This window comes from Daphnia magna, linkage group LG1 (assembly GCF_020631705.1).
Source record: "Daphnia magna isolate NIES linkage group LG1, ASM2063170v1.1, whole genome shotgun sequence".
Classification (NCBI taxonomy): domain Eukaryota; kingdom Metazoa; phylum Arthropoda; class Branchiopoda; order Diplostraca; family Daphniidae; genus Daphnia; species Daphnia magna.
The window spans coordinates 14266304-14281605 of NC_059182.1; the positions used below are offsets into that span (position 1 = coordinate 14266304).

A 15302-nucleotide genomic window follows, 5' to 3' on the forward strand; every position below is an offset into this window, starting at 1 on the left:
CTTCTCAAGTTTTTTTTTTCTTCTTCTTCTTCTCGTACACCGTTAACATTTCTTTCACGAACTCGATCTGTCATCCAACAGGGAACAGCAGTACTGGTGCACAACGAGGTGTCATGGGTGCAATAAATCAAGAAACACAACTTACTTCGTCCTATTAGATCACGGCTTATATAGTTGATGGTTGACTCGAGCTCCTGGGACGACGTGATCTCTTACAACAGTACGCAAAAGATGACCCCTTCGATTCCATCAGGGTATGTATACGCATGCCGGCAAATCGCGTCACTTCCAAACTTCTCTACTCTGCTGCTTGTGTCCACTAAGACAGTATATATATCCACCGCTGACAAGTACAAATTAGTTGCTGACGCACAGCAACCTTTGCCAAAGTCCCCCGTTACCAACCGAACGTCTACTCACAACAATGACGGAAAAGAGAGGCAGAAAGATAGACCATCTATAATAACAATCGATCATGTGTGTGCGCTTTTCACGACGGAGCTCAACACTACAATAACAATAAAAAAAAAGGAGCTTTGGTCGGCCGTCGCGATATACTCCTACCAATAGTCCGTGTACAAAAATCCAATCCATTTCAACAAAGAATAAAAATAAATAATAACAGAAAAAAGAATAGCGAAACGTTATGATGTGCGGGCATCGCTCGTAATCGGTGGCGGGATCTGAGAGACATGAAAAAGCGCCTTTATACGGAAAGACCCTAACAAAAGAAAAGATACGATCATTTAACGAACACACGAAGGATTCTAAATCTTTTTGTAAAAAGCTGCTAGATGAAAAAGAATCTTCTTTTTTTTTTTGTCGCGGCGGAAATCGTTGTCGGTGAAGTCATCATGGGAATGGCAAGTGAAACGTCAAAGTCGGTCGATGAAAGTGTTGGTGGAACGGCGACAGATCCATTTCCTTAAAAAAGAATAGGTGGTGCTAGTGGAAAGGAACGACCTGTTTAATTGCGTCATTCTCTGTCGTGTTTGCGTTAACGTCACGTGGGACTGTCTGTTATTGCGACACGTTAGGGAGGGCGTCTCGTCATGCGCCACGGTTGGCATTAGCTGCCAACGAAAATGGATTGGTGATCGCTCAGAGTGACGCCATGTCTCTAAATGAATCAATCTTCTTGGGTCGACATGGCCGCCAAGTGGCCACGAATGAAAACGGAAGTGGTTCATGCAATAACCGATTTCCAAAAACCGCCTTTTCACATTATGCACGTACACAGCACCGAACGGTCGGAGCACATCAAATTGTAAAAATGAAATCCCAAAAGACCAGATTCAATTTTTACCACCGATTACACCAGCAGAGTCCGGTTCTTGGAATCAACAATGCACTCGTATGAATAGACTTCGTTAAACTACCCTAAACTAGTTTTGCGGAGGACTCGGCCCTTCGGGAAGATTTGCCATTTCACTTGAAACATGGAAAGTTTGCTACTAGACTACTATTATACGGATAGAAGTTGAACGCAAAGGACACGAAAGAAAAAGGGCAAATAGTCGCCAGAAATCTCTTTTCATCTTTATCTTATAAGAAAGTGAGGGTCGATCGTCTTCGACCCTGATCTTTAATGCGGGCATACTCCCTATACTCATCACTAAGGGAGAGGGATATAAAACGCATCCCACAGGCAAAGCAAATTGAATCTTCGATCGACTGCGTTCTCACAAGAGGGACTCGATGAACGGAGTAGATTTTTATAGAGCGTTCTGACTACATAATCGCAAATAAACGAGGTTTTCAAATATGAAAATGATGAAATGAAACCGTTGCATTTTTTATAAAAAAATGCATCGCGGCGTTCTGTCTTACGTTTTACATTAAACCCTTCATGACAAGCGCTAGCACAGATATAGAAAACGAATAATAGCCGGCATGTACCCAGTAATCGAAAGTGAAGCTTTCGTCTATGTCATTTTCTTCTATGTACATTACGAACGATAAAACATACCTCAAAGCGCGAAGGCGAGTATCTGTTGACGTGGCGGATATTTGGTATGCAATACGCATCAAGCATTTTTCGAACGATTGGTTAACTGAAATTGAGAATATTAATTAACATAGATTTTAAAATGCGTCTAACAGTTAACCTGCATTTACCTCAGAATTTAGGATTATTTTTGGGCATTGGTGTACTGTCGATCTAAAAGTTGGATTACGCAATACACAGATATTAAGGTAAAACTGAAAGTATTCTGTTAACAAGTCAATAGCTGGTTTAATCGATGTTTTGATTTGACATGTGGCTTACAACATTATATGACAAACTGCATTCATTACGGATCAATCTGGAACGCTAACATTTTGACCACAGTGTCTCGGAACAGAAGGATTTGTCAGAAACAGCATTGCTCACTCGATTCAAACATTCAGTTATGATTCTGGAGCTAATTGAATGGTAACTTCTTATTCACTGCAGCACGCAATTTCGTTTTGCCAATCTTGTTCCCAACAGACTTTGAAGGACGGCTTTTCAATTTGGAAACGGTAATGGTTTCGCTTAATGGATTGCGTGTTTCGTCTTCTTGAGTCTTTAATTCAACATTTTTTTCAATTCTTTTTTTATTACTGCCATTGACGGACGGTTTCGTGTTGTCAATATCGCTTTTTCTTTTCTTTTCTTTTGGTTTTTCAGGCCCTCTTTGAATGGCGACCTTTTTCCCTTTGACTGCCCTTTTCTCTTGAACGTCTTCTTGTGGTTCTAATTTAACATCTTTCATAATCATTTCTGTACTACTACCATTGACGACTGGTTTCGTGTTGTCAATATCATTTTCTTGGTTTTCAACTTTAATTTTTTCAGCCCCTTTTTGGAGAGTGACCTTCTTCACTTTGACCACCCGTTTCCCTTGAACGTCTTCGTGGGCCTTTAATTCAACATTTTTCTTCATTTTTTTTGAATTACTGCCATTGACGACTGGTTTCGTGTTGTCAATATCAATGTTACGCTTTTTTGCTTTTGTTTTTACCGGCGCTTTTTGAATAGCGGCGACCTTCTTCACTTTGACTGCCCCTTTTTCTTGCACGTCTTCAGGTGTCTTTAATTCAACATTTTTCTTAAACCTTTTTGCACTACCGGCACTTACGATTGGTTTCACGTTGTCAATATCGCTATTCATCTTTTCTTGTTTTTCTTTATGGATGACTTTATTCTCTTCGGTTACTTTTGTCCTTTCCTCTCTTAAGGCAAGTTTCTGTTTTGCAATAATATCCCACAAATTATCGGCTATTTCAGAGTTCACTTCATAACTAAGTTTGTTTTTCAAAAAATTCTGGAAAAAAAAAATCCATTACAATAAAAGTTGTGCTATGGTGACTTAAATGCATCATTACCTTGAAACTAGGTTTGCCAACATGTTTCCATTTCTTTGGAATATCCCCATGTGCAAAGATCTTTTCTTCTGCATCACTTACTAATTTTCCATTGTCTATCAGAGTTGTTACAAAACTTGCCCATTTTTTACATTCTTCGTAAGGGATGGGTGCAAGTCCTTTACTCAACAATTTTTCATTCTTCTGTTTAAAGTAGAGATCATTCGAGGCTTTTGAAATCAAGATTCGCAATTGTTCATCAATTACAGAATTCACTTGATAACCAGGAATGTTCTTCAAAAAATTCTAATAGAAAAATATTTTGGTTAGAAAAGTAAGCTTATCTATAGACATGAATGTTTAAACCCACATACATCAAATTGGATTTTGTGAACTGCACAACCATGCCTCACACAAAACGAGTCAGATGCACTGCCTATTTTTTTTAAAGAATTCATTAGATCTTCATTGATATTTGCTTCAATCACATTTTTAATTGTGGTGGTCCATCTTGCTTTCAGGTTTTCTTCAATTTTATTCTGTAGTTCTTTTATATCCTTTCGTTCTTTTTCCTTCCTATTAGTCATCAGGAACCATAATGGTGAAACTATTTTGGGGTTGACTTGTTTAACCATCATTATGTGATTCAAATATTTCTAAAATCAACAGAAAACACTACATCAAAAAAGTCAATTTTTTTCATTGATTAGATTGTACCTTGAATTTGTGTATAGTATAATGACTCCAATTTAAGGGGATTTCTTCAGCCAGACTGATTTTCTGTAGAATGCTTGTAAATTCATCATTGGTGTTTGCTTCCATTACTTTTTTTAATTTAGCATTCCATTTCTCCTTTCTTTCCTCTGAAAGTTTACGCCAGAGTATTTCTTTTTGCTTAGCAGCATTCTTCATCCTTGAATGCTTCAACGAAAATCTTAACAACAAAACCTTGTAAACTCAAATTTTGTAACGAAATTCTTTAATAATCGCACCTTCTCTTCTCTTTTATTAAATGTTAGGTGCACTGGTCACAGTGTTACCCTCTTCTCTTCTTCCTCGCACGTGTGTATCTTTCGGGTGAATTGCAGACGACCCACATTGTTGCTTTGCCAGACTTTACCAACACAGTCTTCATCCGTGATTGAAAATTTGAAACAGATCCGTTTACGTTGGTCGCTCAAAAGTAAAAATGAATACTTTGAGTTGTTACCAACGGATTCGTTTCCATTAACTGAGGTGAATCCAATTGCACACGTCACCTTTCTACTCAACACAAACTCCATCCTTGGCTTGTGTAAATTTTTAATATTTATGCTTATTGTTTGTTTTTGTTTTTTCAGTTATGAAAATACAATGTTTTTACATTTATGAAATATTTTTTTTTTTTTTAAAAAAAGATTAAAAAAAAAAAAGGTTTTTTTTTTTTTTTTTTTTTATAAATATTAATTTTTATTTTTTTTAGTTTTGGGGGGAGAAAAAAAAAAAAAAAAAAAAAAAAAAAAAAAAAATTATTTCCTCTTTTTTTTTTTTTTTTTTTTAAAATAAATTATATTTTTAAATATTTTTTTTTTTTTTTTTTTTTTCCCCAAATTTAATTTTATTTAAAAAAAAAATATTAAAAAAAAAAAATTAAAAAAAAAAAAAAAAAAAAAATTAAAAAATTTTATTTAAATAAAAAAAAATTTTTTTTTTTTTTTTTTTTGGGGGTTTTTTTTTTTTTTTTAAAAAACCCCCCCAAAAAAAAAAAAAAAAAAAAAAAAAAAAAAAATAAAAAAAAAAAAAAAAAAAAAAAAAAAAAAAAAAAAAAAAAAAAAAAAATAAAATAAATATAAATTTTTTATTTTAAAAAAAAAAAAAAAAAAAAAAAAAAAAAAAAAAAAAAAAAAAAAATTTTTTTTTTTTTTTTTTTTTTTTTTTTTTTAAAAATTTCAGTAAAAATTTTAATCGGAAAAATAATAAGTTAGAATTTTAATTACAGAAATGGATAGCTCTTGATAATTTATATCCATTTCTGTAAAAATATTGCTTATAAAGTAATTAATTGAGTGGTAAACCGATTGGCCATTTATAGGGCAGGTCGGTGCGATTTAATTGGTATCGGGTAAGCCCCTCCTCCCAATAGCGTGTAAAATTTAAATAATTTAACTAAGTCCAAAACACACAAACTTTACATAAATGGATAGCGCTTGGTGAGGGCTATTCTGTAAAAGTTATTTAAAAAAATAATAAAAAACAAAAATTGAGAGAAGATTTTTTAAAAATTATTGCGCTCTACAGATATACTCGACGCAATAGACGTAAGTAAAAAATATCATTCTTTTAAAAACATTTTTGTTCACAAATATTTGTTCATTCTTATATATAAATAATTTCAATGATTTACTTCACTTACTAAAAGTAGCTAAAAAGAATAAATACAGTAATACACTACAAGCATTTTGTAGTAAAAAAAAAAACCAAAACAGACGACACAAAAACAATGAAAAGGTGGCCTCCCGTTTGCCGTGTAAAAGCATAGGCAGGCATAGAGAGGAATTAGCGAAATACCTTGATACACGCACTGCCGAGTTAGAACGTGTTGACGGGACAGTACCAGTTGGCGTCGCTAGCTGAAAATAGGTTGGAAACAAGGTGCCTCGAAACCTAAAACAATTAACGGGGAGCCGAGCCCTAGGTAGAGTACAGAGTTTGGCCCCAATAGGCTGTTATCGGGGTCCCCACCCCGCCCCCGAAAAGACCAACACCCAGGACAATTCTGGGAGCCCATTTCTCAAGCGGGATGGGGATCACTTACAAGATCATCTCGTGCAGGAGCGCCCCGACGTCCGTTTCAAAAATTTATCTATTGCAATAATAAAAATTGTCGATTGCTTATAATCGGGTCATGCACACATCGACTAGACAACTCCAACAACACCTGACGGCGCACAGGGCAGCATGAAAAAAGAAAGCCCGTAATTTGGCTGACTGGCCCGGGACAACCAAAATAACCCGCTAGAACAAAAAAGTAGCCCGATCAACGAAGAACCGTGCCCAATTTGCCAGTTTAGATATACGAAAACGAGATAAAAATAAATAAAGGAAAAAAATAAATAAACACAAAAAAATAAATAAATAAACAAATAGAAAAATTAACAATAATAATAATAATACAAATAAGTAAACTAGCAAAAAAAAAATCAAATAAAAAAATTTCAAAATTACTAGAATAACCCTGCTTTTGGAGAAACAGTCCTAGTTATATATATATTTTTTAATTATCAGTGAACTCTAGGAACATGATAAATTCTATTTCCTAAAAAAAAAAAAAAAAAAAAATCAACCCTCATATTCCTACTCTAGGAGTCCTAAACATACGTAATAAAATTAATTAAAATTGGTTTAAAAATGTGGTTAACCATTTACTCGCTTTTCTCCCAGAATTTCTGAAGAGGAATTTAGCATTATTTGAGGCAGGATTTCTTGTCGATCTAGAAGTTTGATTAGGCACATATACTTATTTAAGTATCGCAGAAAGCTTGTCATTAAAAAAGTAAATGGCTGGTTTTGTCAATATTTTGATTTCACATAGGCCACACAACATCATACAACAAGCCTAATTCTTTTCGTATCAATCTGGAACTTGGGGTTTTTCGATAATTTGCTTTGGCATTTCGACCACAGAGTCTCCGAACAAGAAGATTTGTCAAAAACAGCATTTCCCACCCGATTTAAATATTCAGCGATGATTTTTTCCCGAAAATTTTCTAATGGTAATTCCTTATTGTCCGCGGCACGCAGTATAGTTTTGCCAATCGAAATCCATTTGACTTTGCAGCACGGTTCTTCAGTTTGAGAAATGGTAATGGCATCGTTCAATAAATTGCATGATTCGTTTTCACGGATTTTTAATTCCACAGTTTTCTTAATTCTTTTTGCACTATTGCCGTTGACGATAGGTTCCATGTTATCAATATCTCTTTTTCGTTTTTTTTCTTTAGTTTTTTGGATGGCAACCTTTTTCACTTTGTCTGCCCTTTCGATATTGATGATAGGTTCTATGTTATCAGTATCTCCTTTTTGTTTTTTTTCTTTTGTTTTTTCGGCCGTTTTTTTTATAGGTACCTTTTTCACTTTGACTGCCTTTTTCTTTTGAATATCTTTGCGCGTCTTTAAATCACAATTTTTCTTAACTTTTTTTGTATCGCCGGCATTAACGGCTGGTTTAGGGCTGTCATTTCGCATTTCTTGTTTTGCTTTTTCGGTGGCAATTTCCTTCTCTTTTGTTGTTTTAACCTGTTTATCTTGCAAGGATTTTTCAACGAGGTCCCACAAGTTATTTACTATTTCAGAGTTCACCTTATAACCAAGCTTTTTGTCCAAAAAATTCTGAAACGAAAAAACTGGGCGATTAAAGTTGTTCTGTAGTAACTTAAGCACTGAGCTACCTTGAAATTAAATTTTTTTTCTTCCAACCCATATACTTAGAAAGTTTTCATTCGTAGTTTTTTCTTCTGCATCACTTACTAATTTTCCATTGGCTATGTCTATGAGATTTGTTAGAAAACTTTTCCATTTAGTCTTTAGTCTCTTCGGGGCCGGTTTTGGTAGCACCGCTTTAGCCAAGAATTTTTCATTCTCCTGTTCAACATTCAAATCTTCCAGCGCGTCTGAAATCAGGATTCGCAATTTTTCATCAATTACAGAATTCATTTGATAACCACGGACTTTCTTCAAAAAGCGCTAACAGGAAAATATTACAGTTAGAAAATTAAGCTCATCTATAGGCATGAATTTTAAACCTACATACAGCGAATCGGATTTTGCTGATTGCATGATGTTTCTTTACTTGAAGAACTTTAGGTGAATGCCTTATTAATATGATGGACTTCTTTAATTCTCTACTGATATTTGATTTCAATATATTTTTAAAGGCCTTGTTCAACGCCTTCCATGTATAAAATGTTTTTTCGTATTTTACAGATGAAGGTATTAAATATTTTCTTCCATTTTTTTTTTTACATTTCTTTTTTTTTCTTTTTGGCCTAATTTTTATCATCAGGCTCCATAACTGTTCATCTGTTTCTGGGTTACTTTGATAATCCACCAGAACATGTTTCAAAAAATTCTAGAATCAACAGAAAAAACCTCATATAAAAAATTTACTTTTTAAAATTTATCCCATGTTACCGAGAAATTTTCCTTTGTGTATTTGTTCCATTGTAAGGGGATTTCTTCAGCCTCACTGATTTTCTGTAGAACGTTTCTTACTTCTTTATTGGTGCTTGCTTGCATTACATTTTGTACCGTAGCCACCCACGCCTGCTTTTTTTCCTCTCCAGGTTTATACACGAGTTTTTTCGGGTAACGAAGGTCTTCTTTTGGCAAACATTCTCGTTTGACCACTTCTACCATCCTTGAATTCTTCAACTCTAATTTCAATCACAAAAATTCACAAACTGAAACTTTAAAAGTAATTTTGTTATAATCGAACCGTCTTCGCTTGTTAAACGCACGTGTTTTATTCTTTTCGAGCGACTCGCAGACGATCTTGAGTGCCAAAACGCCAAAGACCAGTGCTGCCACCTTTGAAGAAGATGAAATTGTAAAACAATCTGATGTTAGTAGCTAGTGATAGGACCCAATTGGTTGTAATCGAGTTCCTGGCCCCGTCCCGAAAAAAGACAAATTGGGGCTGTTCGGAGAAAATATTTCTCTTGCGGTACAAGGCTCACTTTTTGGGGTCTTCTTACGAGTTGCACCGAAATTTTAAAGGACGGCAGATTAAGCGGTACATTTAAAAGAAAACCTATCGATGGATCGATTCTTGCTTGGTCAGCGAAATGATCGTTTGCACTCAGGTAAACAATAGATTGCCTGTAATTGGGGAGTGCACCACCACTGGGCACTCTGATTGGGTCTGAAGTAAAAATTCAGACACTCTGCATCTCCCTGATTTCATGTGATCAAGCAGCTCGTCTCGCCTTGCGCCGAAAAGGTTTCATCAGGGAGAAATTTATTCCTTTGTGCATAATGGAACCCGGAAGACCTGGCAGCCTGACACCATCTTGTTAAACGTCTAAAATGGCGCCACTTAAAAAATATGCCTGATTTACCTACCGACTTGACTTGTTGGATATCGGTGCCAAGGCTGACCTTCGCTCAGTGGTAGCACTCTTAGGCCAGCTGATGGGATCTCTTAGGGAGAGCCCTTAAACACCACCGTCGTTGAGTGAATCCTTTCGTTGGGGTAGTACAACAGCATATATTGTATCGATAATAATCGATAAAAATACATCGATTATACCCTAATATAAATAGTTGATTGTTTGTAATCGGGTTATGTATAAGCAAAAGAAAGGCAGACCCTAAACTTGCCGACCCAACCCGACATCCCAAATTAACCCGATCAACGCAGGAATTTAGGATTGTTTGAGCCATTAGTTTGTTTTTCGTCCATCTAGAAGTTTGATTGAGCACACTAAAGTGAAGCCAAAAGCATACAGTTGAAAATTCAATGGCTCGTTTTATCGATATTTTGATTTTACATAGCCCACATAACATTATACAACAAGCCTAATTCTTTTCGGGTCAATCTGGAACTTGGGGTTTTTAGCTAGTTTACTTTGGCATTTTGACCACAAGGTCTCCGAACAGGAGGATTTGTCGGAAACGGCCGTTCCCGCCCGATTTAAGTATTCAGCTATGATTTTTTTCCGAAACTTTTTTAATGGCAACTCCTTATTGTCCGCAGCACGCAATAACATTTTTCCAATCGAAATCCATTTGACTTTGCAGCACGGCTCTTCAGTTTGGGAAACGGTAATGATATCGCTTAATGGATTGCACGATTCGTTTTTAGGAGTCTTTAATTCCACAGTTTTCTTAATTCTTTTTGCGCTACCGCCATTGATAGCAGGTTTAATATTGTCAATATCACTTTTCCGCTTTTTTCCTTTTGTTTTTTCAGTCGTTTTTTGAATGACGCCATTTTTCGCTTTAATTACCCTTTTCTCTTGCAATGCTTTTGCAATGAGATCCCACAAATTTTCAGCTATTGCAGAGTTCACTTCATAACCAAGGTTGTTTTGCAAAAAATTCTGAAAAAAAAAAAACACACACATTATAAAAGTTATTTTATATTGACTTAGACATGTCTACCTTGAAATCAGTTTTTTTTATTCCATTCCATGTCTTTGGAATATTTTCACGCGCAGTTATCTTTTCACCTGCATCGCTTACTAATTTTTGGTTATGTTTGTCTATCAAATTTGTTACAAAACTTAACCACTCAGCATTTTTTTCTTTCTGGAATGGTTTAGGTGTAATTCCTTTAAAAATTTTTTTTTCATTTTTCTGTTTAATGTGTTGATCTTCCATGGCTTTTGAAATCAGGACACGTAATTTTTCATCAATTACAGAATCCACTTGATAACCAGGGATGTTGTTCAAAAAATTCTAATATAAAAAAATTACAGTTAGAAAATCCTCTAATCTATAAACATAAATGTAAAAGGTATACATACAGAAAATTTGTTTTTTTTAATTTCCTGCCACTTCTTAACATGAAGAATATTAGATGCAGTGCTTATCCTCCTTAGGGAATTCATTAATTCTTCATTGGTATTTGTTTGAATTAGATTTTGAATTGCAACTGCCCATACTTTTTTATTTTCTTCTTTGCTGTTTTGACTCTTTTCCGCTTTTTTCTTGGCAGGCAGAGCAGCAGCAAGTCCTTGAATTGCCAGTTCTTCATCTTTTTCTGCAACTCTACTTTCTGTTTTGAGGTTGTTTTTCACATCTTTAGTTTTACTTTTCTTTTTTTCTTTCTGATCTTTAGATACCAGGTTCCATAACTGTTCATCTTTTGTTGGGTTGCCTTGATAATCCATTAAGTGTCTCAAAAAATTCTAAAATCAATGAGAAACACATTTAAAAAATTTCATTGTTTCATTTATAAGCTGTTACCAAAAATTTGGGCCTATTTATTTTGTTCCATTTAATGGGGATTTCTTTAGCCTCACACATTCTTTGTAGAATGCTTGTTAGTTCATCATTAGTGTTTGCTTGCATCATATTTTGTACCATGGCGACCCATGCCTCCCTTTGTTTCTCATATGGTGTATACACGAGCTCTTTCGCCACACGGGTGTCTTCTTTTGGCAAACATTTTTGTTCAGCCATTTCTATCATCCTCAATTACTTCAACTCAAATCTATAAAAAAAACTCGCAACCTGGACTTTTTAAAGGAACTTTTTAATACTTACACCTTATCGCTTCTTCCTCACACGTGTATAAATCTTACAACGGGACTCGCAGACGAACAACGATGCCAGTATTCTATAAGATGGTTTTTTTATGTATTCTATGTATTTTATGTATTCTATTACTCTGATCTTGGTCTTGCCTCTTGCGGTTGCGGCTATTGCTGCAACTGTTGGCTGATGACTGTTGTATCTTGTATGATGCATCAGAAGTTCAGAACAGAGTCATAGATAAATAGTCTAATTTATGACTCTGACCAGAGTTATAGAATATATTCTATAATTTAATTTCTATTCTATAACTCTGTTTGCACAGTCAAATCTATGACTCTGCCTGTTGCGTCAAGCGTGAACGTTCTTGCTTCTTGAGTTCTTGCAGGTTTATGTGTCTTTTTGATTGCTTGCTGCTTTGTTTTCAAACCACGCGTTCTAGCAGTAAAACTTCTAATTAATTCTAAGAGACATAGGGAAAAATCTAAATAGAGTCGATTTTTGAGGAGTTTCTGGTTTTGCCGATGGTTGTAGGACACAAAAACATCGTGTAATGGATTTGCTCAAGTCGCAATCAAAATTTGATTGCGATTACTGGAAGTCTGAAGGAAAGCACCGAAAGCCTGAAGCCCAAATAAAAGGTTATATAGCCAGTTCTTTAACTCTCGTGAAACTGTGAAAATTGCGAAAATCTTCATTTCGAAATCCATTTTCTTAATAATCCGGTCGCACAGCAAAAACAGCGGATATTTCATTCTTTAAGCTAGTCTTCGTACCAAAGTTATGTTATTATGTTATAAAATTATGTTGGCGGAAAAATTTTATTAAAAAACGGATGAGGGAAAAATGAGGAATGATTTAGCATCGCGTTATACGAATGTGTCACTGGAGAGAGAGAACCATAATATAGCTACACAAAAGGATTTTGTTCTTAAAAAATAATCCTTGGTGTCAGCTTTTTTTAGTAGCAAGATGATCGAAAAATATTAAATAAGTTTCTTGAACACTTATTGTTGTAACTTCTCAGTTCATTCTGATTCTGAGTGGGGGATGATAAGAGATCCGACCTCATCTTCTTCTTCTATTTCAACTTTAGCAGTGTGGGGCAAAATCTGTGAACCTTCAGCCATTTCTTGCGTACTCTGTTGCTGATGCAGTCGTTGGCGATGGAGTCTCCTGGTTTTCACTAGATATCGTGGGGTAACTAAAACTTCAGATATTCCTGTGGCCCTTTTTCGAAAATAAGGTCAATGGAAGAACATACTGCAATTGTTTTAATTGGAATAAAATTTCAATTTACGTTGTACGTACTTATCGACTTCTTCCTGGATGATTTGCGAAACGGGTGTGGTTTCATTTATAGCTCGGCTGCGGCAGTCTGCTACCAATTTATAGTTTTGAACGACATGCATATCCCCGTCGTGATCGTGCTGATTGAGAGCGTGAAATCGACCTTCATCGCAGACTAGTCGACCGGGGCATTTTTCTTTGTAGCAGCATCGATAATATTGTTTTCCATTAAAGTATCGACGTATTCTATACACATAACCTTCTTGAATATCGGCAATGAGATTTGATCCTCTTCTACGTCCTTCGATCGGTTGATATCTACCTTCAACATCTTTTGCATATGAATTTTTTTTTTAATTGCTATAATTCGAATTTTGAATCCCTTCGTACCTGTAACAAACGGAATGTTTTCGTCCGATCTTAAATTTTCATCATGCTCTTCTTCTTCAGCTTCACCCGCTGGATTTTCATCTTGAGCGTCAACTTCTAACTCGAGGGTAAGGTAGGCGGCCTGGTGGGCATTGGGAGCTAATGGGGCTTCAATCGTTTCTTTTCGCGGTCTTATAACGGGGCGGTGAACAGATGGAGTATTTACTTCTTTTTTGGACAGTTTGTTCATTTTGGGAGGCACAACTGAAACAGCATCAGCCAAAGATCTTTTTTGGCTTGATTTCTGTGCTATTAGTTTTGGAGGTGAATTTGCTTTCTTGGAGGTCTGGGGTTCTTCTTCCCCATAATTAACAAGTCCTGATATTTTTAAAGCTCTTGCAGTTTGGAGGAACTTCTGTAACTCTGTGTGGTCTATATTCACACATCCTTTGTAAATGTACTCTACTATTAATTTTAATAGAGAGTAGTTTACATTGTTGAGAAAAATAATTGCTTGCTTGTCGGAATGATCTGCCAGTAACTCCTAAAAAGTTTTTATTCATGATTATTTGGCAATTTAAAAAAATAATCTGAATGAAAATTCACCTTAAAATATGGACTACATGCACAGAGAATCAATCTGTGTGCCTTTATGTGTCTTCCATCAGCGGCTAATGTGCAATCTGTAAGAGTATCATTTTGCCTGAGACTCGATAGAGCCTGAACAAGAAAGGCTGATTGGTTTTTCCATTCCAGATTACAGGTCATCATCTTTCTTGAAATATACCTAAATGATGACTAATGTTTTTTTTACAAAAAAAGAATGAAAAATGGGTTGTAAAACAAAAGTAAAAGCTGGTAATGTACTTGGCTGTGATGAAAACAAGGCGGCCTTGAAACGAATTTTTAGACGTTACGGTTTGAGGGCTAAATGGAAGCAACTCGACTTTCTAGGCGTTGTTTTGGATTCGATAACTTTTTAAGATAAATGCAGAACTATATATTTTCAGTTTAGACAGTCTAAAATTTTGAATAATTAACTCTTCAAATCAGTATGAGGCAACAAATGGTCGATTTTAGATGAAAATGATCAGAAAAATAAAAGTTAGACGTTTTGGGCTTTTGGCCGGCTGGTTGAGACCAAGAGGGCTTTGTGCTCGACAGGCACAGCCAGGGATCTCTAGTAGCGCCACTTGACAGTGGCAAGTCTAGCTACTATCCACCAAGCGCCAACCCGCTAACTGTCAGGAAAAAAATAAATTTGTTAGTCGTTGTTTACCAACAACCTGCATGTTATTTTTTGTTTATTTTACTGCACGCAGTTACATCTACATGTGCCTTTCTGTACTCATACTTATCTACTTCTTTAATCTTATCGGAATAAAATAATAATATAAAAAGGTGAATTTTATTTTGTTGAATAAAACATTTTTTAAAGCAAGAAGAGGAGTTTTAACCCATGATTTGATTTGAGGTTGCTGCCTGCTGTTACCCTGTTACTAATATGCTAATATGTTTGTGCCTTTGTTTTCAAATCACTGAAACTTTGTATCAACTTTAAGAATTGTGTTATCTTTTCTAACATACTAGATTTCGTTAACATTTGTCGTTCGATTTGACTACGTGCATGGTAGCAGTTATATTTGGAGACTGTGGGGTTAGCTGAGAGAACTTAAGAGCTTTCACAATATGTACTACTTTACTTCAGCATAAATATTTTTAGAATCTCCTGATCCCAGGAAGTGGACAACTTTGATTTAATTTTGGTTATTTAAAAGTATGATTATATCGTATGTTGCCTTAAAGTTGAACAGCTTTTGAGATTGAACTAAGGAAACATCGCTCTCCGAAGAATAAAAGCAAAGTTTTAAATAAATAACAGGATTCTTACAATCTGGTTCCTATATTCACATCCAGATAAGGAATAATGTTAACAAAAGAATTGAGCGCCAGCTCACTACAGCATAATTATTTAGTGTATTTCAAAAACGACTGTTTAATTAGAAAAGGAAGGAATATTTTAATTTTTTAATCAGTGGTCAATCCTGATTACACTGTGTAGTTTTACAACAACTCCA

General features: G+C 35.2%; 3 protein-coding genes across 11 annotated transcripts; all 3 read right to left on the minus strand.

The window, feature by feature from the left end:
• Positions 1-2216: 2216 nt before the first annotated feature.
• LOC116933807 lies at positions 2217-4483 on the minus strand. 2 transcript variants are annotated; one of them, XM_032941506.2, is made up of 5 exons: positions 4323-4483; positions 4048-4264; positions 3705-3986; positions 3352-3636; positions 2217-3290 (listed from the first exon to the last, which is right to left on the minus strand). In XM_032941506.2, the coding sequence occupies exons 2-5, from the start codon at positions 4240-4242 to the stop codon at positions 2406-2408; spliced, it is 1647 nt and encodes a 548-aa protein (XP_032797397.2). In that variant the 5' UTR covers positions 4243-4264; positions 4323-4483; the 3' UTR covers positions 2217-2405. The 2 variants fall into 2 exon arrangements, with proteins under 2 accessions (XP_032797397.2, XP_045035665.1); XM_045179730.1 differs by having other exon boundaries at positions 4048-4402.
• A 2388-nt stretch (positions 4484-6871) lies between these two features.
• Positions 6872-11722, minus strand: LOC116933816. Of its 8 annotated transcripts, none has more exons than XM_045179790.1 (9): positions 11578-11722; positions 11278-11524; positions 10836-11219; positions 10471-10767; positions 9430-10409; positions 8500-8895; positions 8120-8437; positions 7758-8052; positions 6872-7698 (listed from the first exon to the last, which is right to left on the minus strand). In XM_045179790.1, exons 2-5 carry the CDS (start codon positions 11500-11502, stop codon positions 9873-9875), a joined length of 1443 nt encoding a protein of 480 aa, XP_045035725.1. In that variant the 5' UTR covers positions 11503-11524; positions 11578-11722; the 3' UTR covers positions 6872-7698; positions 7758-8052; positions 8120-8437; positions 8500-8895; positions 9430-9872. The 8 variants fall into 8 exon arrangements, with proteins under 8 accessions (XP_045035725.1, XP_032797402.2, XP_045035724.1 ...); XM_032941511.2 differs by having other exon boundaries at positions 8500-8741; positions 8804-8895; positions 11278-11638; XM_045179789.1 differs by having other exon boundaries at positions 8500-8741; positions 8804-8895; positions 9426-10409; positions 11278-11638.
• A 650-nt stretch (positions 11723-12372) lies between these two features.
• On the minus strand, positions 12373-14405 carry LOC116933840 (zinc finger protein 131). The gene is made up of 5 exons (XM_032941531.2): positions 14092-14405; positions 13831-14022; positions 13246-13768; positions 12877-13186; positions 12373-12795 (listed from the first exon to the last, which is right to left on the minus strand). Exons 2-5 carry the CDS (start codon positions 13993-13995, stop codon positions 12594-12596), a joined length of 1200 nt encoding a protein of 399 aa, XP_032797422.2. The 5' UTR covers positions 13996-14022; positions 14092-14405; the 3' UTR covers positions 12373-12593.
• Between the last annotated feature and the right edge of the window lie 897 nt (positions 14406-15302).